Source organism: Lepisosteus platostomus, chromosome 10 (genome assembly GCF_059453375.1).
Source record: "Lepisosteus platostomus isolate fLepPlt1 chromosome 10, fLepPlt1.hap1, whole genome shotgun sequence".
Taxonomy (NCBI): Eukaryota; Metazoa; Chordata; class Actinopteri; order Semionotiformes; family Lepisosteidae; genus Lepisosteus; species Lepisosteus platostomus.
Window position 1 is genome coordinate 5,125,489 of NC_142620.1, and position 27,596 is coordinate 5,153,084.

At 40.7% G+C, this 27,596-nt stretch overlaps 1 protein-coding gene across 5 annotated transcripts in view; it reads right to left on the reverse strand.

Moving 5' to 3' along the window:
• Nucleotides 1-1,419: 1,419 nt before the first annotated feature.
• The window catches only part of akap6 (A-kinase anchoring protein 6), a 127,642-nt gene continuing 101,465 nt past the window's right edge, over nt 1,420-27,596 (reverse strand). For all 5 annotated transcript variants that reach the window (XM_088647624.1, XM_088647623.1, XM_088647622.1 and 2 more), the window contains 6 exons: nt 26,981-27,127; nt 22,978-23,208; nt 15,180-15,395; nt 9,632-12,877; nt 7,575-7,715; nt 1,420-2,517 (listed from right to left, as the gene is read on the reverse strand). In XM_088647624.1, the coding sequence (XP_088503750.1) occupies nt 2,515-2,517; nt 7,575-7,715; nt 9,632-12,877; nt 15,180-15,395; nt 22,978-23,208; nt 26,981-27,127 (3,984 nt within the window). In that variant the 3' untranslated portion in view covers nt 1,420-2,514. The remainder of the gene's footprint in view (nt 2,518-7,574; nt 7,716-9,631; nt 12,878-15,179; nt 15,396-22,977; nt 23,209-26,980; nt 27,128-27,596) is intronic.

A 27,596-nucleotide genomic window follows, 5' to 3' on the forward strand; every position in this document is an offset into this window, starting at 1 on the left:
ATTGTCTATATCCGTTGTACAAACCCTAGAGATTCTACTAGAGGATTCAGCTAGTTAATGCCAATGGTATTTCTTCAAATGACCTTTTCATGCAATGCCTGTTTATGACTGGCATGAGTTTGAAAAGCAAAAAAAAATACTACCACTGGTCTGAGGTCACAACTGGACCTCTAACCCTGAGGCCACCAAAGTATAAAATTCATCTTGGGCTGGGAATTAATTCAAATATTCTGTAGTTTCAGAAAAGCACTCAGCTGATTCAGCACTGAATCAAGCACCTATCAAAGCAGTTGAAAAATAATAAAAACAGATTAAAGGCTAATATTGTTATAGTGGTTTGAAACTTAATTTGAGATACATTTTATCCAATACCTCAATTTATTTAGTTTTCATTAAGTTGTACTATTTTTTTTGTAAAAAGAGATCACCATGAGCTGTTTTTAGAAACAATTGTCATAGGTTAGATTTCACCAAAAATATAGTTTTCAGAAATGGGTTTCTAAGAAGAAGAGTCAATCAGTTACATTTTCAAGGATGATGAATACTCTGATATGTCAGATCGAGCTGTTCAGTTTACTGCAGATCTACCTCTGATCTACCGTTTCAGCTGTGTCCTGTTAACAATTTCCATTCCTACAGCGCACTACTGTAAAAAATATGATTCTGTTTTGGATTAAGGAAAACTAGAATCATTTTCCATATACAGTACACAGAATTTACAATAGAAATAACAAAGCCAAGTGAAAAAAAAACATATCATAAAGCCAAGTTTGCCTCTGGGTTTTCAAAAGTACTTTTTTATACATTTCATTGCTTATCAGTATGCATATGATTGAATAAAACTCATTTAGACAATAAAACACCCCAGTTACTCTGTGTCCCCAGAATTATATGTTTCTGAGTTTGGCATTAATCTTCTAAATTTAAAGAGGTTAAATGTGTTACAGGCTGAGAAGACGATTTGAATAATACTGTTTGATGATCAGCTGTGCTTCCTGTGGAAGGTCTTGATCTGAAAACAATATACTGAAGAGTGAGCATGAGGTAAACACAAGGATTTTCAAATGCTCTTGGTTGGAGCTGTGATTTTGTCTTGCTTCTTCTGTCACAGCTCCTCAAAGGGATTTTATTTTACCTTTTATGCAAACATACAAGAGTCGCTTGTCTTTATTTACCTCTAAAGTATATCAGAGCTTGAACACCCAGAGAGAAGGAATTTTATTTCCATAAGAAGCTGTCTGGGAGATGTTCTAGTAATGAAGAAATACATTTGCACAGCGTCTGAAATAACCTTTACTAGACATCTACAGAGAGATGGAAGGACATGAGGGGAATTTGCTTTCAAAAAAGTTCATTTTGTCTACATGTTATTTTTTAGGCCATATACTATATCAAGAAAAAGGAAAAGCATCCATCCAATTTTGTTCAATAAATTAAGTTTATTTTTTTCAACCAGTTTTATATTATTAACCATGCAATCTAGCACTTTTAAGGCTTATTATTTTCCACATCACTGGACACATACTGTCTAACACTAAAATGAAGCATTTATACCATCATTATACATCAACATCTGCACTTATACATATATACATAAATTATTCACACATCTGAACCTTGCTATTCCACCTTCCTATTTGTCTTTTTAGAACATTTAACAGGGAAAAGCAGTGTTTTAACAAAAGGTATAAGAAAAACAGCAAGGCACGCATATTTTATTTCAAAACATTTCCTCATTTCCATCTTAAGAAACATAAAAAAGAAATGGTGTATCGAGTTACGCAGACTGCCAACAATTTTGAAATACACAACACAATACAGCTGTTTCCAACTTAGTCAGTGTTGCATAGATAGACAACTACTTGATTATTTTGACGACCCGTCAGTTCCGGCCCTGTTCTGAGTTCCTCTTGTTGTTGCAGGAATCAGCGTTTGGATACGGACACCGCGGCCCTTATTCTGCAAGCCTCACACCAGCCAGCAACCAAGCGCAAAAACATTTTGGTCCAACTGGCGCAGTTTTCCACCTTAAACCAAGCAAAGTGAAGCGTCAACAACTGTGAAAACCTGGTAAGGGACATCTAAGAAGGGAAGAGTGAACTCGGGGAATGAGAGACTATGACACCTGACCACCCAGTGGCGCTGAGCTGTGTTGGCTTCCTGTATGTAGAAGTAAGATATGGAGGGAGAACTACCATGCACAGGAGACCGAGAGGGGACAATGGACTCAGAGTGGCGGCAGACCATTGAGGTAGCTCAGTACTGGTGTCCATGATGAGGAGGAAAGAGTGGGCCTGTTGCAGTCTGTGGGCGCCACTAACACAGGAGTCAAGAGTCACAGCCACTAACAGAAGGAGCAGCAGCAGCCACATGGCGACGCCAGCATGAAGAACTCTCCATGGAAAAGACGACGGAGACTCCGGATTCCGTGACGGAGCTGAGCAGGGATCAGAAAGGATGTGGCTTCCCTCAGGGCTTGGGGTTGGAGTTTGAAGGAGCCATTTCACCAGATGGTCACTGTAATGGAAAAACAGGAGTTTTCCTTCGTGAGTTTAATAGTCGCTGTCTACTGATGGACAGCCACACATTTAAACACTTTTGTTGAAATTCCCAGAATACAGAAACTGAATTAACCAGGAGTAGTATAGGTAAAAATAAAGGGAAAAAAAGAACACTTCAGAGCGCTTATGAAATCAAACCTCTACGCACAGCCCCAATAAGACTATCTTTCATCTAGATTCTCTTATGACTTCTGTATGAAATATGACAGTGCTGCTTTTACCATCAAATTATTTTCCAATTTGCCTAATTTTTCAATCGGAACATCATACATTTCCATGCCTAAACTACCGCTGTATTGACCTCTGCGAATTTCAAATATACAAATAGCCACCTTTGGGGTTAAAACAAACACATTGCTGCAAGTGAAATGAACGACTGAAGCAAAGCCAGTGACTGTGTGAGTTTAGATATGTAAAGCAGTGACTGGTTTCACATTTAAAAACTTAAAAAACCTGAAGTTACAGATAAAAAACGAAACAGAAAGCGCAAGGCTTTTCACATGAATGAAATAATTGTTTAATGTGATCTTGCACATTATTTGTTTGTTTGCAATACCTTCAAAAATGAATAACTTAAATAGAAACTTCAGGTTTCCTAGTGCATTTCTTGCAACAATGAAGCAATAGACTAGACTCTGACCAGCCACAGGGTTTGATTTCAGGAATGCAGTGTGAGGCTTGGATAATTAAACCATACAGCAAGAAGCAGAGCCTTGTGATGAGGATTATGGAGAAATGACTGTCAGAATACAACTGAGGAGATTAGCGCAAAGTGCATCTCTTCTGCAGCTTCTAGGAGCCACTTCAGACATGCATTATATACGCCTTCAAAATTAGGCAGAAATATCTGGATCTAACCAGTTACCTTTGCCTGTGATCTTGTTTTGCAGTTACTGACCTCTACATATTTATTGATAAACGACACGCAAAAGAAAAAAAAAAGGAAAAAGAGCAATAAACAGAGTATTCGGAATGCAACAAAAGCCTTCATGTTAGAAAAGATTATCATCAATGTGAGGAAGGAAGCTACCTCAAAGGTAATTTGTGTCCAAAACAGCCTAAAAACGCATTAGCTCTGAATGTGAAATTGAGGTCAGCAAAGGAAGGAAAAAAAAAAGGAATAGGAAACCTGGTAAATTAAGTATGATCACAAATTCCTGAGTGGCTCAACCAATAAAGGTGCTCTTTTCTAAATATTTATAAGATTGTCATGAGGTTATACGGAGCTAGACACAAGATTTACATATAGACACATGAAAATCATAGAACTGGGATAGAGGCTGTAGTGGGTTTCTTGAGCCATCAAAAATCTCCACACAGAATGATAGCCACCTGGGGATTCAGCTTTCTTTGGTGCAAAACAACAGTGAATGACTAAGTCAACAAGAAGGTGAGGTTCCAGAACAAGATCACATGTGAAAACACATATTCAAGATTGAATGCTGTAATTACTAAAAGTAAGATATTTTGAAACGCACAGCCTTCTGTTGGCCCATGATCTTCATGCGAAATGAAAAGTAAAAAAAAAATGAGGTCAAAGGTTTTTGTGACAAAGCTTCCAGAAGTACAGCCATTCACCATTCAGAATTGATTGTTAAATGTGATAAGTCTTCCTCACAATGAAGATTCGAATGCCCTGGAGAATGTGGCCATCAGAAATAGTTTACTAGATGTACACAAAACTTTAAATGTGTATCAAAGCATTGTCAGACTTCAGGTTTTGTCTGACTGATAAATGAAACACATTGAACCAGGCCATGCTCAGCACACTGCACATCACGTTGACTGGAAACTCATAGTCAAGTCCCACAACTCAACCATCAACTCCAAAGGTGACAGGAGGCTTTGATCAGCACTCTGCTGTGCTGATATGTAAGTCTGTAAAAGCAGGTGAGAGAGAGCACAACCTTTCACCTACACTGAAGCTCAAAATCACTGCACAGCCAGAGCTGTTCATCAACAGCAGTTCCAGCAGGTTGTTGACTTGTCAACAGCATAAAAACTAGAGGCACAGCACTGAGTATCAGGGAAGTCTTACTGGAGATTTTCGGTGGAGTGCAAGTAAAACTCTGCCTGGTCAGCAAGCCAGAGCTTTTAAAGTAGCTGGGGACACAATGCTAGGAAGGGAGTAAAATGTTGAATAAGCATACCGAGAAGACATGCCCTCCCAGAAGGGGAAAATGTACAAATTGAAGCTGTCTTGATGTTGAACCCCTCCTAACCAGTCCTTAATTTCCGAGTTTCACAGAACATCTGCTTGGATCAGCCACCTCAGCTTCTGTTTACTAATATACGAATCGAACATTTACAAACATTCAGTCTGATGCGCACGTGTGCTCTTTGCATCTTTCAGCAGCTTGTTAGACAGTGAGACTGATGTCAGCAATGCTATGCAACACATTCACAAAATGAAGGGGGAATTATGTGAGCCCTGCAGATTCATGTTTCACTTGGGACAACACCAGCCCACTGCAAACCCTCTCTTTCAGCAAAAGCATGGGAATTAATCTGTGTTTACAGCTTAGGTTATTGTGCCTTGCTAAAAGACCAGCAAACGAGCAATTGCTTGGTCCATAAATGAATGAATCGCTTCAGTGGGAGTGCTCACAGAAAGAAGTATTTCCTGCACACTAATTTGCCATTTGGTAAAATAGCCTGGCACTGTGGAACTGCTGAATAAGGGTGACTCTGTGTGATTATAGAGATCAGTGCTTCTAAAGGCATTTTATATTGTAGCACATGTTAGATTGTGTGTCCTTTGAATTAAACTCAACTTCAACCTAATTTGAGTTCTGGGAGGGAGGAAAATGTGTGAAATGTGTCTACCATATTCTCCATTCTACATCTGCCTTTTGTAATCAGTATTATAAACAGTACATTGGGGAAGAATATCCAGATTATTTACATCTCGACACTGTGACACAATATGAATATGGACTGTGTGACTGATTATAACCACACAGAATACTCTATCTCTTCAGCAACATGTGCCATCTGCAATTCTTCATCTCTCAAATGGAATTCAAAATCAATCAGGAGTGTTAATGAAATAACAGGCACAAATTGCACAGCAACAGTCACTGCCAGTATCGCTGTAAAGATGTGTATGTTGTAGTGTTTTAAGTTACATTGTTCGGAGATACAGAACGCTATGTGGCTGTCTTAATACACCTGTTATCTGTGACATTTTCCACATTTATCTATCTATTCCAGTATTCCTTTAGCTTCACAGAGGATCAGCAGCATTTAACATGGTTTAGTCTCTATTGGCTTGTTCTGCTGTGACTGCTAATCTTTTGTATAGTACGTGTCAGTGGACTCGCTGATAATCTCAACCCACATCCCCAGCGTTTCTTAGCAAGTGGAGAAGTAGTTAGTGTGTGCAGGCCTTGCTTAGAGCCCCATTTAATTAGCATCAGGGTAAAGGTACTTTAGGGCAAGTAAATACACCAGACAAAACTACAGTTCAGCAATATTTAAATAAGAAAACCAGTCATCATATACTAATGCATTTATATCACTTTCTAATCCCCATTCCTCCTGGTTTCTTATGTAAGAAGAATGTAGATACCGCAAAAAAGTAAATAAGTTTCCTCATTTAAATTCAACCCCAAAAGCAGATGTTGATCTGCAATACAAATCTTACCCGTTTTTTCCGCTTACTATCAATTGATCTTGAATAGTTTCAGTAAGCCTTATTTAGCTTTTTTATTTGAAGTACATTCTTTTTGTTTCTAAAGTCAAGGTTATTTCCATCGATGATGCATTGCACTGAACACATGATGTATTCTGTAGTACCCCTGTATCATTAGAAACATACAGAAATCATGAATTTTAGCAATTACTAAAAAGGTTTTTATGAAAACTAAAAATTGTGGAAAATATTGCACCCAAATTTAGATAGAAAACATCCTCTGCAGTTCTGTTGCAATTGTGGTGATATCAACTAGACCAAAAACAGATCTCTTAAGGGCTCTAAATGAGCTCCAGTGGAGGAAGTGGGTTTTAATTGGGCACTACGAGTTGCCAAGGATTCAACGAGAAAACTATATTGTCCATTAAAAAAATAAATGTTCGCCAGAACATACAGTACAGTAAGCAGTTCTCAACATTTAGTCATCAGGATTTGAAGTTGAAACAGTATTAGTCAACTAGAAAGAAAGGAGTGAGGTCCAGTCCTTGCAAAAATTCAAATTTTGCATAAAACAATTTGAACCAAAAAAAAGTAATAAGACATGGAAGTTCGGACTGCTTGAAACAAAGTTGTATATGAAGCATTCTGAAACTGTTTTCCATGGATGGGTAACTGTGACCATCAGAGGCAGATACATGTAATGTGTGAGAGTTTCCAGATGACTGTAAAAATCCTTAAAGAGAGCTCTGAAAGGAGCGCACAGGCCAGACCGAGCCATCTGATTAGCAACTTACTCCTCTGGGCATCTGTAAGTCTTGTGCCTCGGACAGAGGCGACAGAGTCTTTCTTGCTATGGAATATTTATTTCATGAGAGAGAATGATTACAGACAAAAAGGCTTTCATTTTTCCACCAATTTTAGGGCGCTGGAAACAGCAGCGGCTAACACTTCTGAATATATGGCCGTGCTTATGCAGCTGCAGCCTTTTCAGACCAGTCTGGAAGGACGAGGAAACGTCATGATGAAAGCACAGTCGCCTATAATTTAAATCATAACACAGCAGCTTACAGATGAGGCAGAGTCATCATCAGTGTAAGAAGGAGGTCCTTATGTCTGATCACGGACAATTTGCAGAGGCCTGTATTGCAAAACAAAATAATAAAAGAGACCTGCAACAGCCGCGTATGTGATTGCAGAACTGATGATGAGACACATTATTAATGTGCTTACTTGCAATATGGATGGAGCAGTAAGAAAATGTATTGTTTGGCATGCTGGGCTGGTGGCTGAGCATTGTCTACAGGACTCCCTTGTTAGCACTACTGCAAACAGACTTGGGGGGTGCGCTTGCTTTCCAGCCCCCATCCCGGCCTCTGTACCTTAGTCAGGGGCCTCACGGCTCTCCACTCCGGGGTCGTCTTAGGGAGCTGAGAAGCGGATGTGCCGGAGCTGTCAGGGCAGGTGGTGCTGCCTTTAGCTTTCTTGCCATCGTCTCTCGAGTACGCCTCTGGCCTTGACAACTGAGAGGGAGAAAAATCTTTTTTAAATACATTTCGCTTCCTATGGGTGGACCTTTAACATGATAGTGATGACCAGTAAGCACACTTTTTTTTTTTCCGGGATCATGTCCATCCATTTTCTAACAGGAGCCTGTCCTGGCAAGCAAAGGGTGAAAGGCAGGCTACCCCTGGACTAGACACCAATCCATCGCAGGGCACACACAGACACACACTCACTCACTGCAGGCCAGCTTTCACAGAAGCCAATTAACCTACCGGTACGTCTTTGGACTGTGGGAGCAGAGCACCTGCAGGAAACCCATGTGAACATGAGGAGAACATGCAAACTCCACACAGACAGCACCCCAGGAACTGGACCTCAGACCCCAGGGCTGCAAGGCAGCAGTGCTGACCACTGCGCCATCGTGCCATCCACTGAACATGGTCATATTTTAGCAACACATTTTTAAACACTACTATTTTTCTCTACATTTCTTCATGGGTTAGCTGTTAGCTTTAGTGTTTTTCTGAATTAACATGCTTCATAAAATGATTATATTCAAATGAAATAAAACCTAATTTTCACTTGTGAATAACCTTCAAAGATAGAAGTGTGGTATGTAGTTTTGGATGGTTCCTATTATAATACAAATATGTTTCCCCTTTATTTTTTAAACACCTCTCCAAAGCCAATCATTAAATACTGAAGCTACTTAAACTACTGAAACAATTTCCCTAAATAATACTGACATGTGACTTCTTATGTACAATATTACATATTAATAATATACCATCATATGTGTTTGTGGAAGAATATTCAATTTTATACAGCTGTTGATTAATAATGGCTTAGTTTGATGGCTCAGTTGTATGTATAAACTGTATGTATAATTTCTCTATTCTGGTGAAGCAAATAAGTTCTGCTAGCTTTCATGAAAGTAGTTGCAAGTCTGCATAAGATTAAATGGTAAATGTTGTTCTCTTTTTTTTAGAAAATATAGAAAAGCACTCCGTTTTGCAATTTTCAAGGTTGTGCTTTTGGTAAATCTGCAAACAGTTTCATTCTCTGCATTTTATTATCCAAAAGTAAATCAAAACCTTTTGTAAATGAGCGTTTTCCACATCCAACATGCACAACGAAAGAATGCAGAATTACTTAAAAGTGCTATTTCTTACCATACCGGATGAATTTTTCTTCCGATGCATTTAATTGTAGCATTTAAACAACTTAAAATGTCTTTCTCAATAAATGTCTTCTTATTTTATGCGTAATCAACTCAATTCCAGAGCCAGTGGCTTTCATTCTTTTGTCAGCAGTGTTTATGAGTGCTGTAGTTTACAGGGTAATCACTTAATTACGCTGTGGATCAATTTACAGTCAAATCTTGAGAGGCTTCGTTGTTGGGGAGGGGGGGTAGCCAAACAGCCATCTGGTGGCAAATGTACTAAACTGATTCAGTATCAAGTCTAATGAACTTCTGCACAAATTTACACAATGATCAGACACGAAGTACCATGGCACACAAATTCTTTTGCACGGAATTTAACAACCAGTCTAATAGGAAACAGCAGTAAAAATGTGCAAGTGGGGATATATATATATGATGGAAAAGTATTTCTGAATAACACAAATGCATGCTAATTCAGTCATGAAATTAAGCAATAATTTTCACTGGATTTTTTGCTTATGATTCATAATATAATCTGACAGATTATGATTATTCTGTTCTGCAGACCTTAAAATTTTAAATCTAAAGATGCAAATCCCTCTTCCATTAGCACTTCAGGGAAGAGCAGAGGAGGTGGGGGGATTATACTGTAGGTGTGGGGAAATAAAACATGCCTTGTGAGATATTTAGTTGCTCAAATGAATACAACAGTAATTCTAAGATGTGTCATTATTTAAAGAAATTGTATAATATAATGCACAAACCTACCTGTTTATGAGCTGACTTCGTTTCCTGTTGAGAACTACATCCTTTCTTAATGTGTTTCTGTTTCATCCTCTGTGAAGCGGGGCCTTTCTCATCCCTATCAAATTTTCTTATCTGGGGACAGTTAATTTTAGGATTAATATAAAGGCTGTCTTCCTCTTTTAAAGGATTTGTACTGGAGCAAGAGACTCTTATCTTAGTCATTACAGGAGAAATATTGGATTCAAGCATTTTAGTATCTGAAAAACATTCAACAGTGTCTATCAGGGTTTCACATGGTAAAGGATTAAGATAAGAAGCCTCATTATGGCACTCTAACTGGCTTCTAGCTGTACTTCCTTTAGAAATACCAGGTGCTTTCTGGTTTTCAGTGCAGTGTGGTTTAGGTGCATGGTCTGTTCCATTTTGATGTGAGGAAGAGACACTCCCTCTGGGTTTTGCATGACAAGAGTGTCCCTGACCAGTTGACTTAGGGGTCCTCTGGCTCATGCACATGCTGTAACTAAGTGGTGGGCCAATATACACTTGTTCAGTGCAGGGCTTAAATAGTAGCTCTTCATCTCGCATGTTTAAGGTGTCACCGAGGTCAGGGGGCAAGGGTGTGCTGCTCTTGTCTTCCACACATGTGCTGACTTCTCCACAGTCACTGTCGTGAGAGGACAGGGAGAGGTAGGAGTAGAAGTCGCCCTTCCTCAGCTGTATTGGCCGATGAGAATGCTCCAGGACTTTGTCTCGGATTTGAGCCACTGGAGTAGGGCTGGGAGCCTGCGGGTCTGAAAGTGTCTTGTTCTTCAAAGCCACAGACGCCATGTCAATTATCTCCATTACGAAATTGTGCACGGAACCGTCATCTTCGTTTTTTCCCTCCTCAACGGGAGAATGGTGGCTGCAACATGATGGGACTTCCGCAATGGGATCGCTAATTTCTTCCGCGTCTTTTCTGAAGATAGCAAAGGAGTCTGAAATGCCATCATTGTGTGTCAACTCCACAGTACCCTTGTGAGACCCTTGGCGGTTACTCATAGGTAACACTGAGGAAGGCTCTCTGTCAGAGCTGCAACATGGAATTTCTCCACTTAGCTGACATTCCAGAGAAGACTCTTTGGGCTGTGTGGACAGCAGGTCACATTGAAAGGATTTAGCACCCGTGACCACGCCCACGGAGCTACCAGTACCTAAATCAGATGCATAGCAGTCTTTTAAGGATTCGCCACTCTTTGTAATAAGGCTTTCTTCTTCTCTCAGAAGCTCATCATCTGCATCTTTAGCTTTTAGCTGAGAATTCTCCACATTTCCATTCTCCATATCATCCACAAACTGGTTCATGTAGCTTCTAGACTTTTCTTGGGACACCTTGCTGATGTCTGAGGCCTTTGGGCGAAGTGAGTCACTCTTACCATTGGCGTTGGCTTCCAACAGTTTGAGGGCCGATCTGTTTAAAAACCGCCGTTCATTCGCAGTGAAGGAGGAGGTGATATTTTCACGGGAAAGGGCCCCACACTGAAGCTCGTCACCCAGCTCATTCTTTTCCTTGGACTGGGAGATCCTGGGTTTGATCCAGTTCTGTAATTCATTTTTCATGTAGTCCAGACCTAAAGCAAAACTACTTTCGATATATTCCTCATCAGAAGCAATGCTAGAATCGTCATCATCCTTGATGCCCAGCTCTTCCTCGGTGAGAGTGAGGGTGGAGCTGGACAGTAGGTCGCTGTCATCCTCGTCGTCATCCGTGCAAGCTGAGGTGCAGGACACATTCACAATCATGCTGATGCTGACGTCTGCTTCATCAGGCACAACGTGGTTCACATGCTTCCGGAAGGAGGCATTGGAGTCCACAATTCGGTTTTTCTGGACAGCAATATCCTCTGAGCAGAGGGAAAGATCTTCACTGCTGCTCAGCTCGGTGAGGGAAGCCGCAGAGTCTTCATTTACAGAGGAGGCGACTTCCAGGGGGAGCCGAGTACTTGCCGGCATCTTCAAGGAGCTGCTCTGGAGTGTTATGTCAGAGATACTGCGCTTCATCTTGTGGTTGAAAGGGCTCGGAATGTTCTCCAAACGCTTTAGCAATTCCAGAGTCCTCTTGCTGAGCTCCCCAGTGGAATCCCCACCAAAGCCCAAGTCTCCTAAACTGTGCTGACTTGAGATTTCCTCTGTGCTTTTGCAGGGGGCTAACCAACTCTCCAGAGAAGTGCTGCGATGGAGCGTGTCTTTTCCGGACAAAAATAAATCTCCAGCCACAGAGAGGGAATCAAGGGAAGACCCATGGGATAAAAAGGCAGACAGTTTGCCACTTTTCAGATCAGCACATCCTCTCTCATCATCCTGCCTTGTGAACGGAGGCTGCTTAAATCCTTCTGTGTCTCCTTCTGCCAGAGGCTCCTGGCCATTAAGAACGATTGCCACAGGGTGGCCCTCTGATGGCTGGTCAATGCTAGCGCGCTTTTTCTTTTCCGCTGGCGTGTTTTGGTCATTTGCTTGTAAAATGCCACGGCTTGTGCAGGAAACAGAGACATCCACATGTTCTACAATCCCGCCACTACCACTCCTGTGCTTTTCCTCTTTAATCCTGTTTAGGGCGCTCTGCATCTTCACTTCATCGGAAGTCAATGAACTCTCTGGTTCATCCACGCCAACAGGGGGTTCTGATGACAGCTCACCCCTGGGCTCATCAACCCGGTTCGGGGGGCAAACCTCTGAATTGGCGGTAGTTTCTGTGTCGCCCTCGCTCACAATTCCACTCTCGCTCTCGGACCTCCTGGCCGAGTCCCCGCTGCACGCCAGCCCGCCCTGATTGATGGAACCGACACCTCCAAGCAGGTCCGGCAAGGATTCGGTGGAAGAAAAAGAAGAATCTTTGCTGAGGCTTTTCATTAAAGTATTTGGTTGCTTCCGGCTTGAATCCTGAGGAGACTTTCCGAGGAAAGGAAGATGTGGTCTTTCATACAGTTCCACGTTATGCAGACTGTACACCTGATACACACGGGGGCTGGAAGAAGGAGGGGTGAACCCAGAGCCACAAGAAGGACTGTCATGTTGTGAGACATATTGATCAAACTGGGGGTCACCAGCCATGCTCCCTGGAGATTTCACTGTTAACTTTGATGTATGGCTCTCTGCTTGCTCAAGGTCATGCGGCTCCATATTGACACTGATCAAGTCATTGCTAATGTCCGTATCATCCCACTCCCAGGAATCTTCAGCTGAAGTATTCAAATCCATGAAAGCAGGCTCGATTACGTTCCCTGGGACCTTAAACAACAAAAAAAGTTTAGAAATGCAATGGTGTCAGCATTAAACTATCACTGACAGCGCTGCATCAATGAAACACTCACCTTTGACCTCCCCCCTTCTAAATCAGCAGACAAGAAATATATTTTTAAAAAAGCAACCAATACATTTTATTTCAGATGAACTCTTGATTCTTATATCAATTAGAAATCTGCCAATTAGCTGCCTAAAACACAGTTTGTTGTCCAGCATATTTAAGCCTCTATGAGTAAAGTTTAATCAGATTCCTTGACTATCTTCAAAATGTGCTTAGTCACATTGTTTGTGGGGAACAATTATACAAATTGCTTGGCTTCTAGTTCATAACAGAAAGGCCTATTTATATTAGCCACTTTTATCGCAGTTAATCTAATAAACTAGCAAATCTAACACTTGCTTAGGTACGTCGTACATCCCCTATAATGAATTTTTATTAGATTTCTGTTTATTCTCTGCTTGCTGATAAAGGAAATACTAATGACTAAGCGTGGATGGCTAATGCATGATAAAACCCTCAACTGTGAGAACAATCAATCAGCGTAATCAAATAAAAATAATTTCAGTGCATTACCTCAGCTGACATGATGAGTACTACTGTATATGCTATATGAGTACTTTAAAACAACTTAACCAGCCATTCAAATGGGGACTGCACTGTCACCTGTTGTGCTTAATAAAATTAGAACTACAAATGTATATTACATATTTTGCATACATTTTTGCGTCAGTTGAAGATACCTGCTGAGTTTTACTCAAGGACTTATCCGAGTAGGGATGTACACACTACTGTTTTGAACTTTCTTAAAGGCTTTATGTTTTTAACATACTGTACGAGGAGAATACATTTGCTTGGTAGTATCACGGGCTTCAGAAATTGTGGGGTTGGTATGCATTTTGTTTCATGTCAGGTAAGAGCAATGTAAATGGAATGATAGAACCAGTAAATAATATTTTGGGACTGAATTTAGAATAGGATTTTTCCACTTTATATCAAACGAGACTACGGTGTTTACTTATACACAACTCATACTCATGTTTTTCATTTCGCTCACTTCAAAAAATTAAATTGCTTTGCAGCTTTGCAAGGTCAGATTCTCAGAAAGTCTAGCAATTTGTCTTCCTGCTTCAACAGAAAAGTTTAGAACACATTCAACAAACCAACAAGTTTCCTTGTGTTTGATATGTTAAGCAAAGCACTTAGAATGTTCTTAACTGCTGTCGCACTTTTTGGTAGGAATGCCATTGTCACAAAGGAAAGGAGGGAAGAGGGGAACAAACAGCCCCTGACACAGCCGGCTAGGTGATTTGCATACCAAAAGGGACAGTTATAGAAGCATTCTACTCTGAGATATAATTGGGATTTTATCAGACAGATCATACTAATAGAAAAAGATGCACAGCGACATGGCCAAAATAACCCACTCTCATTTCTAACCTTTACTGATGCTTTAAGGCTCATACAACAGAACCCCGTCTCAAAGAAAAGTGTTACTCCTACTAGAGGCGTCCATTATATACTATATAGCTGGGCATCTACAGGTTTCAGGAAATTCAATATGACTTAACAAGCCTCTCTTTGAAATTAAATTCCATTTATATAGCACTTTTCTGGACACTACGCTCAAAGTGTTTACAGGTCATGGGGACTCCCCTCCACCACCACCAGTGTGTAGCCCCCACCTGGATGATGCAACGGCAGCCATAGTGCGCCAGTACTGTCACCACAGACGAGCTATCAGTGGGGAGGAGTGGGAAATGGGAAATTTGGCCAGGACGCCGGGGTTACACCCCTACTCTTTTCGAGAAACACCCTGGGATTTTTAATGACCACAGAGAGTCAGGACCTTGGTTTTACATCTCATCCAAAGGACGGCGCCTGTTTACAGTAGTGTTCCCGGCACTATACTGGGGCATTAGGGCTCACACAGACCGCAGGGTGAGCGCCTCCTGCTGGCCCCACTAACACCTCTTCCAGCAGCAGACTGGAGGTCTCCAAGGAGGTCTCCCATCCAGGTACTGGCCAGGCTCACACCTGCTGAGCTTCAGTGGATTGCCAGTTGTGAGTTGCAGGGTGATATGGCTGCTGGCATATTGTTTGGAACAATACTGCTGGAATATTTTAGAGGTTTTCTTAACATTATTATGAAAAGTGTGTTGCAGTGTGGCCCAGTTATCTTGAATACTTGTCACCCCTCGCTTCACAACGACGCAGCATGCTGCACCGCGTGAGGCACATCTGACCCCACCGCTGGGGCAGTGTCTGCCCCCGTGCCCCGGCCCTCACCTGCTCTGTGCCCAGTCTCTTCTGCAGCCTGGTCTGCCACTGCAGGGCCTGCATCACAATGGCTTCCCAGCGCCGCTCCAGGTTGACGGTGACCAGCTGCAGGGCCTGTCTCTCCGTGTCAGGAGTGCTGCTGTCCTGCTCCTCCAGCAGCCTCTGGCACAGCCGCAAAACCGAGGAGACCCCTCTCCTCCGCTGACGGATCTCTCCGCACAGGGACTGCGGAGACAGAACCCCATCAGACCCCGACAGTGTCACGGCGCTGCCACCTTCCACACACGCCGCCCTCTAGGCCTCTAGAAATGCCTTCGCTCAGCACATTATAGAGATGAGCCTACATCATCACTTGTAGTTAACAATCAGAACTTTTTATTGTTAAACTTCACTGATCATGCATAGTTTTTAGGCTTGAATATTAGCTTAAGCTACATGTTGCCGAACAGATTAACAAACACGAAAAGAAAAGAACATTCAAGCGCCCCACTGTTCATATCAAGTCCTGCCGTGTAGAATTCATCTGAAAGGCAATGGGCTACCTGCTGGAAGACTACGAGTTAACTGGGGAAAAGGATAAGAACTGGAGCAAAACAGCGCTGCCTGAAAATGAGGGAATATCTTTCAGGGAGCTTTCTGAAAACGGTCTTTCAAAGTTATAATGCCAAATCATTTGGAAGAACACATGCGACGTCAGTGAAGACAGCTGAAAACACAAAGTATGCGACAGCCTCTTCAATACCTGTGTGTTCAGCATAAGGACAAACGAGCTGGGGCATGTGGCTGCAGACCCAGCAGTGAAATTAAAATTCACCCCTTTTGTTCTTGTAGCACGCTGAACTGTAAAAGTGTGCAATAATTGTATAAACTGAAGGAATGATGCAATTCATTCATTTATCTACAACATTATACTGGAATTATCATCCAATTTACATAAGGTTTTACTCCACCGTGTGAAAAGTACCTATAAAAAGACATTAGGACCAAAACCTGGGACATGACAAATGTTATTCCCTCAGCAAATGTAATGTGCTGTACATCAGCAGGTAGATATTTTACACTGATATTCTATTTACTGATGTATTACACTGTATAGTAATTTAGATTACCATAACTCTGTAATAGGTAGAATTCTATTATTTCTATAATAAGGGGAACAGCATACCTTTAATATTTCTGAATTTTAAATAAGGCAGATGACAAATACCAAAAGCTCTATTTATGCCAAAATATGACTGCTAGGTTTATTATTCAATTTATTGCAGCACTGCATTTCCATTAATGTTTCCACAACTTGCCCTAATTTCTTCTTCCCCTCTGCTACAGGGTGAACACTGCCTGCCCTGTATTGCTCCCAGCTCTACCACCAGCTCTGATGAAATTTCCATGACACTGCAGTCCATCAGAAAAATGTAAATCAAGGCAGTATCTAGTTTTATGCTTCCTCATAAATAGGTGAAATATTAAATATTAAAAGTGCACAACGCACTTCAGACTGCTGTGCATTTTTTTACCATAGGATACAATGTTAACCCACTACATGTATATCTTGCAATGCAAAAAATAAAAAAAGGAAATGCCTTTTACATTCGATTCGGGATGCTCCTGACCTGAATACCTGTTTGCAGGTACCTGATTAAATATGCAGCGATTTCACTGTAAGTAAAGAACTGCCACTGCTGTCTTCTGCCAGGCCCTTGTAGGACAAAACATTCAGAGTACAATTTATGTAAATCCCCGATGCTTGGAAATGTGTTCCCTTACATTTTCTAATAAATATTAAACACTATTACATTTAAATTGGATTTTGGCTCAGCAGTTTCCTCTCCTGTTTTAGCATATATTTACCAGTCCCTTTGTCTTTTAAACAGGTAATGTGATTGCAAAATACAACTCCTTCCTCCTGGGAAGAAAGAAATATGGCCCACTACATCATGATAAAGTTGTCGTTTGCAATAAGTTAGGTAGGCAAAGTCAAAATGAAACAAGCAGGACCCTAACAAGAAGACAGATTATCCTACTACAAAACAGCATGTGTACGCACACACACGCCCTACCAGAAACACAATAATTTGTAACATATGAAACCCCAGAATGGGTTTAACATTGATGGAAAAATCCACAGACGTGGCTATGAAAATTAATTTTTACTCCACGTTAACCAGAAGTGTTGTTTCTCTGGCTATAAAACAAGCCTCTTGTGGCACACTAACATTATGAGTTCCATGACACATTTTCATTTACATAAATATCTTAGGTCACTGTTAGTTTTTTTTAAAAGAAGTAAAGTCAAAAGGAAATTGCAGAATAGCTAGAGTAAATATACAAAAAAAGAGTGCTTCTTTCCAATTTATACTCATTAACATCGAAATTATGTCCTTATAATTGTCATTCTCTGAGGAAAGAACACAGGTTCAGTGAGTCAGACTGAAAAGCACACTCTTAAAATTGAGAACGTCTGTGTCATTGTTTTGTGTCTGTGTCGTTGTGCATTTACTTAGCATTAGCAAAAAAAAAAGCCTTCTAAAATAAATACAGCTATAAATATAAATAACAAGAACCGGCGATTTAGCAGACACTAAGTACAATACATTAACACATTTCTGGGATCATTCAGTTTCCTTCAGCCTCTGAATGAGTCTGGGCACAACTCCAAGCTCAGAGCTGTCTTTCTGTCTCGAAAGGTAGCACTGCAGCCCTCTTTCCTTCAATAGCAACCTCATGCTTTGCTTCCAGCATCCCTTGAAAAATACGGCGTGTGAAAGCTCATCAAGAGACCATTCATCAGGTGGCTTTTTAATAAAGGCATAAGCGCATCAGCTGGCCTGTAATGTGCAAGCTGGTAAGACAATCTCAGGGTTTTAGATGACTATTTCCCAAGACCTCATCACATTTTCTCATTGCTGCATCATGTGCTGGGATCCATCTAGAGCACTGTAGCAATCTAAAAGTATTACAGTCATCAGCTGCTGTAATCCAACCAGTCATTAATGGGACAGTAAATATGCAGACGTTTGGCATGAGCCTTTTAAAAACTTTCAAAGTCAAATCCTTTTGTGTGTGAACATGTCCTCACAATTTAACAAATGGAATGCCCTGTCCGTTCTGTATTAATAAGGGTGTAATCATTTTGCTTATTTCTTGTGCTCAGTCAGAAGCCTTTCTTTATCGCCACTGTGGCTTGGGGTATGGTCAGCTATTCTCCAACAGTCTTCATATTTTCTGTTCATTTATTTTAATCTCTTCCAGATGAAATTTAAATGTCTTTTCTCCTGTGGTCTTATCACTGTCTTATTAATTCAATTTGCACATTTAAAAATAATATGTAAGATTCACCTTGATCACGTTTCCTTGCTTATATTTTGCTATATAGTCTACATAAATTAGGCTGAGCAGGGAACAGTGAAATGCTCTCCACTGAAGCAAAAGACAGAATTAACTCACATAGCAGCACACAGGAGATATAATAAATTATGATTAATTAAAATGTTCTGATTAAATATATTTGTTGATTATGTCAGTTCAAATTGCAGTGACTTCTTCAGTTTTATTATCGCACATAAATGTAACAAAAGCAAGGAATGACAACCAGATCACACAACTAAATTTCAAAACTACATATCTTTTGTAGTTGAACCTGTTTTGAACCACTGACTGAATATGTGCTCTCTCAAAACAATTCTCGTGTTTTCTATGTCCTCGCAAATCCATTGTTACTCTTCCATGTTTCAGCACACCAGAAGTTTAAGAAAATCAAACCCAAGTTTGATTTAACAGTATACAGCAGCAATCCTTTGCCTAAAATAGCTTTGTCAACACCGTCGTGCTTTCTGATTCTGTGTTTGCAGAGGGTATTTGTAATGCATCTATTACTCCGTCTTGGCTAGATGCTAGCAATAAAATGATCAGCATCAGACTCCCAATCACAATCTATTCAAGAGAGAAAAGGAAAATGTCTGTTGAAAAAAAAAAAGAATTGCAGTCAACATGTTGACATCTGACTTTGTGAAAGGTTGTTTGGTGGAAATGTATTTTCTTCTGTACTACCCAAATAGTTAGAACAGAGGTAGGAAGGATTTTGGATTGAAATCCAATGAACAGGTGCAAACAGTACCATTACCGCGGGGGTCACAAGTGAGCCCACTGAAGAAGGCCCTCTCTTTGGACCAGCAGGTCTGCGGGTCTGAGTCTGGGTTATGTCACTGCCTCAGGCCGGGATCCCTATCCTGGTGCTTAAGGCCCACACAGCTGCCACTTTGTTTTCCAGCTGAGCTCTCAGTCATGCAATTGACTTAAAATCAGGATTCATTTGAACTGTTTGTTTTCACCTCTTAAACATGCCGGAGGTCGTCTTTTCACAACTGCATTTCCTAAGCAATGTAAATTTCCACATTTCTGAAACAAACAAACAAACAACAACAACAAAAAAAAACACTTGCAAATGTTCCAGTAAAGCAACTTGCTGCGATTCAATTAAGACTTCAATTAAGTAATTCGTCTCTTGGCTGTAACGAAAACCAACAGGCGTGTGGGCCTGCAGGACCAGGCCGACAGCAACCGAAATGTCCAGACTGGCTGGGGGGTGGCGTACAGTTTACCAAGCACCGCCGGGGTGAGCCGAATGTGGCTCAAACAGGGCGACCCATGGCCATGCCGAGGAAACAGAGCTCCCCGCAGGCCACCTCTCAATCTACTGTGTTTTCACGGAGAGCGCCAAGCAGTCATTTCTGACTCCTGGTGCTTGAGGTGTGCAAAATGGCAGCTGGCTCTTAACGATCCAGGTTCAAGACGGAAGGCGCGGACAGTTCTCATCACCTCCCAGCTTGGCGCCAAGGTTCTGGTGATGTTTTGGCACCGGTTTCCAATTAGAGATGCCAAACTGGATAGGTACACACAAACAATCAATAACAATTAAGAGAGTCCAATTTTGAAAGAGGATGCTAAATAATATAACATAGAAATGCAGACTCACATATCTATGGTAAACGTGTACAGCAGGCAAGGAAGTTTGTGGTAATGCGAAAAAAAGTAAAATATGGTAAAATAAAGTAAAAATATGGTTTTCTCTCCATCGGTTTGTTAATCATCATGTCCTTCTTGGCTGTCACCTGCTTGCACTCTATTAACTGTCGATGAAGAACTAATACTGTGCTTGGCAGTTTTACATGCTGGTGCTTGCACAGACCTAATGTGGTTAGCACTTGGCAAAGAACAGGAGTTCTTTATTCCTAATCATGGAGAAAGTATTGATATTATATTTGTGCTGTCACATTTTATTAGCTCTATGAAGGCTACGGAATACAAAATCAGAAAACAGTTGCACAGGCTCCTGGAGTCTTTCAGACGATCCTTTGCTGAGTGCTGTCGTTGATTAGACTTGACCTTCCATGAGATGACTCGGTATGGTCTAAGATCACTAACGAGTTAACGGTGACGCGCTTGACAATAACTGTTCATTTCGTGCTCTAACCCTCGGACTGTCACACCTCATTATTTTTAAAAGATGGTGATGTCTTTAGTGCCACATAGAAAGCCATTTAACTGGTACGATGCAAAAACAACATCAAAATGCAAAACCAGTATGGAACTGAATATGCTCGATTTAGTAAAAAACAAAAGGTATTCTAATCATCTTTCTATTTCTTTACACTTAAAAAATGGTATGGATGTAAAGTCTGGTTTGAAGCTCACAATGGAGCACATTTTACTGAGAGAGTAACAAGGTATGACCCTGATTTATTCATTTTTTCTTATTGGGGATTATAATAAATTAAACTTCCATGCTGAAAGAGGGAAGGAATTCCAACACTAAAGTATCTAAAGAAAATCGAGTAGAAATATAATATTTCTTGTTCTTCAGTGACATATAATCATTGTAATCCTCTTAAAACATTTGGAATTATGAGAGATTATGAACACATTTCTGGTTAAAATGGGGCAGTTGTTTTTGTGGCCAAAATGAAGGCTTAATCTCTGGAAACTATCCCAGTTGATGGTGTTAACAAACTAGTAATTGTTAAAGACTGTTGGTTTAAGAAAGGCACTTTGAAAAACAGGCTACCAACTCTCCAGGCAACTAACTGATTGCCCACAATTCAAGTGCTCTATGCAAATTGTCTTGGAAAATCCTAAATGACCTCGTCTTTGATTTACTTTATCATGAAGAGGTCAAGGCTGCACATCTTAGTATCCTTTCATTGAATTAAGCCGGGGTTATAATTTAGAAATATTACTATGATGTACATTTAGAAAATGATGCACTGTTATGACCTTGAAATTCCAAAGCCAAAAGCCCCTAAAAGGTTGGTGTAAATTTGGGTGCTAGTCTATAGCCATTAAATGTTTGCAGAACTAAGAGGACTGTAAGGAGTAATGTGGTCACTCTTTGCTGAAGAACCCCAGCTTTCGCTGAACACTTTCCTGACTTCTTTTACCAACACTTAGGAGCTCCCTCAAGGCTTCTCCCTCTTTTTAAACACTATCAGCTGCATATACTGTAAGAAGAAAAAGCTCTACATAAATAAAGGAGTCAGATTTTCCTGTGGACAAACACAGATGTTGCTTGCCAAACTGTAGAAGAAGGACAGTTTAAAGTGAGATATGACTGAAGTACAAAAAAAAGCACCTAGACATTTATGCCTTGAAATCATCTGAACTCTCTATTTATATATTAAGTGACAGTAATAAAAAGCATAATAATCCTTTTTGAGATATTTTATGTCATAGCTACTAAAGTTGTACATCGCATCTATCTTTTACTGTTCCCTTAACTGTGAAGTGACCCTTAAACTGTTTCCATAGCATGAACTGCAACACAACCTATAAAACAATATTCCCTTGGCGATAACCTTTCAAAAGGACTATAATTATGCCAGCTCTGGATATTGGATCTATTTTCAGCAAAATTGCCAAAACAGATAGATGATCGTTAAATGCTCTTTTTTTCTCATTTTCTGCCTTTTTGCTTTGTAATGTAATGGCTGTTCTGTCCATAAGAGCTGCATTTATCAATATTTCTAATCATTTTTTTTACCCAGTGCATTCCCAGGAAATCAATGGCTGTGGTGTTTTTCCCCTCCTGCAATATGACTTTTTTTATCAAAGGCTTGTCTTCTTTATGTTGTTGCTTTTTTTAATCCACCATAATTTATAGCAGCATTTATTGCGCATAGACATAAAATAGGTTTTTCCACTTATTGTATTGGTCCCTCAAAACAAACCAAAAAAATGTCATCAAATCGAAAGCATTTCGGCTCCGACGCTGACAGCTGTTGATTCATTTTCTGCTTAGGGTTCAGTGGAATAAAAAATGGGAACCAAACCATACTGAATTATTTTTGCTAACATATAGGGTGTATTACATTTAGGATTTTAGTCTCCTTGTGCACCGATTCAGAGTAACACTGATATGTCTTCACAAAGAGACTGGGATCCACTGAGGGGAGCTAAAGATGTGGTTTAATACCTCGCTTATATTACCGTTACTTAGGGAGGGCACTGAAAATGTGTGATCTTTGAAAAAAAGAATTCCCTTTCCTTCACAATCCATTGCGAAATAATGACTACGTAATGATAAATCGGAAGACACACCCAGTTACGCCAAAGATCTTACGCCCCGATTTTCCTTCTTCGCGTCCAGACGGCATGTGGTTTGTTCGCCTGTTGATGTTCTAAATATCCGGAGTTAATGAAATGTCCACCGCGCCCCCCTTGCACTGCTGAGCGGGTACTGTAGGTGTACACCCCCCCTACGCACTGTGGCGCCATTTCCACAGGTTCATTTCACCGACAGGAGGCAGCCTCTCACCTTGAAGTACTGCAGCTGCTTGGGCGCGTGCGGCGCCTCGGCCTCGGCCTTCTCCTGCCTCAGACAGGAGTTGAAGATGAGGAGCTCCGTGTCTCTCAGCCAGCCCCTCAGCTCCTTGATTCTGCTTTCCAGCTGCCGGACCAGGCCGTTGGTCTCGGGGGACAGCAGGCTACAGGGGCCCAGCCCAGCCTGGGCTCCGGTCTGGCCCCCAGTCCTCTCCTCCAGGGTCTTCTATTACCACACAGCAGAATAAGAAAATGAAAAACAAAGCACGAAGAAGCAAAGCGACGTTTCTGTGAATACAAGCAAACAGCAACAACAAAGCGCCCTTTTATGTTAAACTCCAAGGCATTGGCCTCCAACATTTTATGTCTGTCTTTTACACAGCTTACTTTGATATCCCACAACTGCTATTTAATTTATTTTATTTTGTTTCATTTACCCCCAAAAATCCCTTGGCGACGGATCACCGCATTTTCAAGTGCGTCCCAAACGGCAGGCTGAACGCAGAGCAGAAATGGTGTAATGGCTTTGATTCGGGTGACTGTTGCTTCTAACCCTTCTTGTGTGGATGCAAATCCCTCGGTCTGGCAGTGGGGGATCTATCGAAGCTATTGACAGCGCAGCACCTTTGTTAAACATCGACGCAAAACAGATCTTCGCCGAGATCTGAGCCCAGTTCGAGACCAGATGGAGCAACTGTCAATATTTCTAAAGTTGGTAGTAAATAAATGATGAATCTCTTCAAACTGAGGTTGTAAACACAATTGTAGGGTTAAGCAACTTTATGAGTTTGGTTACTGTACATCAAGAGAATTAAAGAGAGAATTTGTGAATGCTAGGGTGATAGCAACAGCTTAAAGGAGATGTGGAACTACACCTGCCCGAGGTAGACAACACGGAAAAGGGAGGTGAGTACAAAACAAAAAAAAGAAAAACACAGAAGACATTTACATGGGTTAATCTCGATCAGAAAGTTCTTCTCTCGTCAGACTGACGAAATCTGACGCCGAACTGAGATGTAGTCTGAAGCTGGAGTGATTGCTTGCCCTCTGTAGGCAACAGGACTCGAGGGGTGGAAATGAGTGTGGACAGAGAACTGTGAAAAAGCATTTACCAGTACAAAATACACGGCTGTCTTACTATTATATACAGTTTGGTGTCATTGTAATTCTTTTGTACAGGGCGTCTGTGCTAGTTGTAATGAAACGGATATGATAATGATTCAGCAATGAAAAGGCTATTTTGGTGTGCCACAGCAATTAACTGCACTGTAATTTCTGCACCCTGCTTGCATTTTTAATAGTGACTCTTTCAACAAAGTGTTTGTGTGGCTTGCGTTACACACCACACTTTACAACAAAGACAATAAGAAGATGAATGTGCCGAAGCGCGTCAGCTGTATTCCCATGAATGTTTTAGAATGGAAACGGAAAACGACTTTGTAGAGCCGGACTGGAATTTCTGCAAGAGGGTCATTGTCTTTATTCACAGGGTTCAGCAGTACCACCTGTACAACTTTTCGGCATCAAGAAAACTTAACGGAACAATTCTGAAGTGAAAAAAAGTCTGCATTTGACTGCAGAAAAATGGTGTAAGACACGTGACTTTAAGGGTTTTGTTTTGTCAGTGACAGACCATCCCAATGGATGAAGGAATTAAGCACATTAAAAGAGCAGTGCTATTAGGATTAGCCCGTTAACAACACAGTGACAGATGTTTGTTTCACTATACGCTTTTCTTTTTCCGAATGACTGTAAGTCACCTATCTGCTCCTGAAGTGCTACATGAATGCACATTTGTCACTTTCTAAAGTGTTTAATTCTACGAAGGACATTGCCTGTCTCTTTGTCTTCCCTGGTTTGAATATTGATAATTTGAAGGTCCTCAATGGATTCCAGATTTGGCTATTGTTTTTGTGCTGTGACAAATGCAGCAGCAGGAGGTGAAATCAATGCCCTTGGAGGGCAGGGTTACAAAAAAGAATTTATTGCCATTTTATTTTGTCCTGGAACAGTTTGCAATCATAAATTCTTCATAAGCAGAATACTTCAGAGAATGGTCTGTCTTCATAAATATACGACAGAGGACATCAATTTCATTTAATTCACAATTTGTGTCAGCACACCAGATGCCAATGTCTGCCTTGATAGGCTTGTTTAATATGCAATTGAGACAGAGTAATGTGCAGCACAGGGAACAGAATTTCACAGATTAAACTCTACGCACCACTGACATTTCATTCTAATGTATTTTTATTCCACGCTGCTCACCTCAGATGAAAGAAATATTCAAACCAACAGTACTTTATTTCATATACTTTTTTTTTCAAATTGTCAGCAATTAAATATATGGTTGTTAATTTTTTTGTAAAATGTTAATTAACACTGATCACTCTGGTGGAAACATTTTAAAGTTCTTTGGCACAAGCTTTAAATTAAAACTCTATTTGCTTTAAAAAATAATACATATGCAAATTAAGCAGGTTCAATTTTTTTCTCATTGCTTTGACTAAGGAAAGATCAGTACAGTACAAAGAAACAGGCAGCAGGTTTTGATGGCCATACAGGGAACGCTGCACGCTTGCACATAGTCTACAGAGATTAGAAACAAACATCTCCAGACTGGGTGGCACAGAACCTTTTCACACACATCCTCAGAACACTGCAGCTGGGCTTCTTTCAATCAGCCAAAGAGGATGTTGTCTAGGTCAGTGGCCATCTCAGTTGGTACATATTTCACAAATCAGTGCGGCTTTCAGGCAACAAAACTGTTTTTGGTGTTGTGCTGAGATGATTCTTTTTCTCATTCCAATCTCAGCGCCTTGATGCCCTCTCCTATTTGAATTTCCCAACTAAGAACGCAGCTAAACAAAACAGAACTGTGAACTGCACCAATCAGAAAACACATATCCAGCCCGGAGTGGTTATATTATAATCAGACTGTACCTTTTCAGCCCACAATACCAAAATTCCTCCCTTGACATCTCATTTTACACTTTAAACGAACTCTGTAAAGCAAGCCGTCCTCAACTGGGATATTTCAACTGAGACCGAGAGCTTTGTATCCAGCGACAGATTTTGTTTGCTTGTTTTTACACCAGAGTAGCTGAAACTGGCAAGCCCTGATGCCCGGCCTTTCCACCTGGGGTTTCACAAAAGCCATGTAGGCAATTAACTGCATGAGGATAAACTCTTTCATCTCAGGAGTAGTTGGTTCATTCTTCAATGCTGTTAATTCACACAAGATGGCTCAGGGCATTCCTGAAGTAAAAGGGATAATTGAAAGTGTACCGATTATATTTTTCATGTAATGGATTAGATCAGTTATGATTAGTCCAAAATTAGCTTTTAAAAGCAATGCACAGTTGAACTCTGATAGGAATCTCAAGCCGACCCCTACAATTAATAATATCATCAAGGAGGTTGTAGGAGATAAGATCTTCCACTTTGGATGATATCCAAGTTAGTAACTGTCCCATCTGAATGCTAGAAAGCTACTGTACTTGCTACTACCTGCATATGTCTTGCATAGATAACAGCTAAAAAAAGCCTAGGGCCTGTTCATCATTTATAGAACTTATAAGTGTTGATCCTCAGTCACTCATTTAAAATGAGCTCCTAGCAAGCTCTCAAAGCTTTATCTCGACTAGGGACTCTAAAAGCCTGCTATAACAGAAAAAACCAAAACCTTTCAAGGGGGATATCGACCTGCATTAACTCAACTGACCCGTGGGGATTTTTAACTTTCTTTAGCACATGGAGCAGGATTGTTTTTAAGGGTTACTTTTTCATTGCTGCCCAGCTTCTTTGATGAATCACGTTACACAGGGATAATCAGCACCGTGGTGGTGGGGGGGGGGAGGGGGGAACGTAGTCTTCTATCCCTAACTTTGCCATTTAAAATGCCCTGAGAGAAATCTCTGATTTCTAAAAACTCAAGTTAGCTGGAAGCAAAACTTTCTTGTTCTCGAGAAAGTTGGTTTCCGGCTTGACAGGCTCACCTCAAGAAGGTCCCACTTCTGTGTCAGTGCGGAGACTCTGTCCTCGAAGTCTGCAGGCAGGCTCGTCGCACTCCGTCTCAGAGACTCCACTCTGCTCAGGAGCTGGGTCTTCCTGGGGAACCACATGGCCATCTCTACACTGTTTCCCTGCAAGGGACACACAGCATCACTCACTACCCTGCAGGTGCTGCCGGGCTTGCATTGTTTGTTTTTTTTTTGCTTCTTGAAAGACATACATAGTTGATGTTGTTTTTAAAATGCTTCCTCAGATCAGTTTTTGAATTGGATTTTTTCTTTTCCATTTTAATACATTCTTGTATTAAGCCACCCTTAGCATTAGTAGTAATCTTTACAGCCAGTACAGACACAGAGCAAATGTGTGGTCTTCTGTTTCCATTCAGACATTGCCCTCTCAAAAATAATGCTATTTTATAGAATGGAAAAAACTGAGTTGCTTCCTCACACTTATAATTTTTGTGTATTTAGGAAGTGATTGCTGATCACCTTTTTAACATTTAAGTTGATTGTGGCCAGAGTGAGTTTACACAGCTGAGATTTTGCACCTCTCAATCAAGCCTGACCTCTCCTAAAAAGGATTATCACATCACAAAGATAA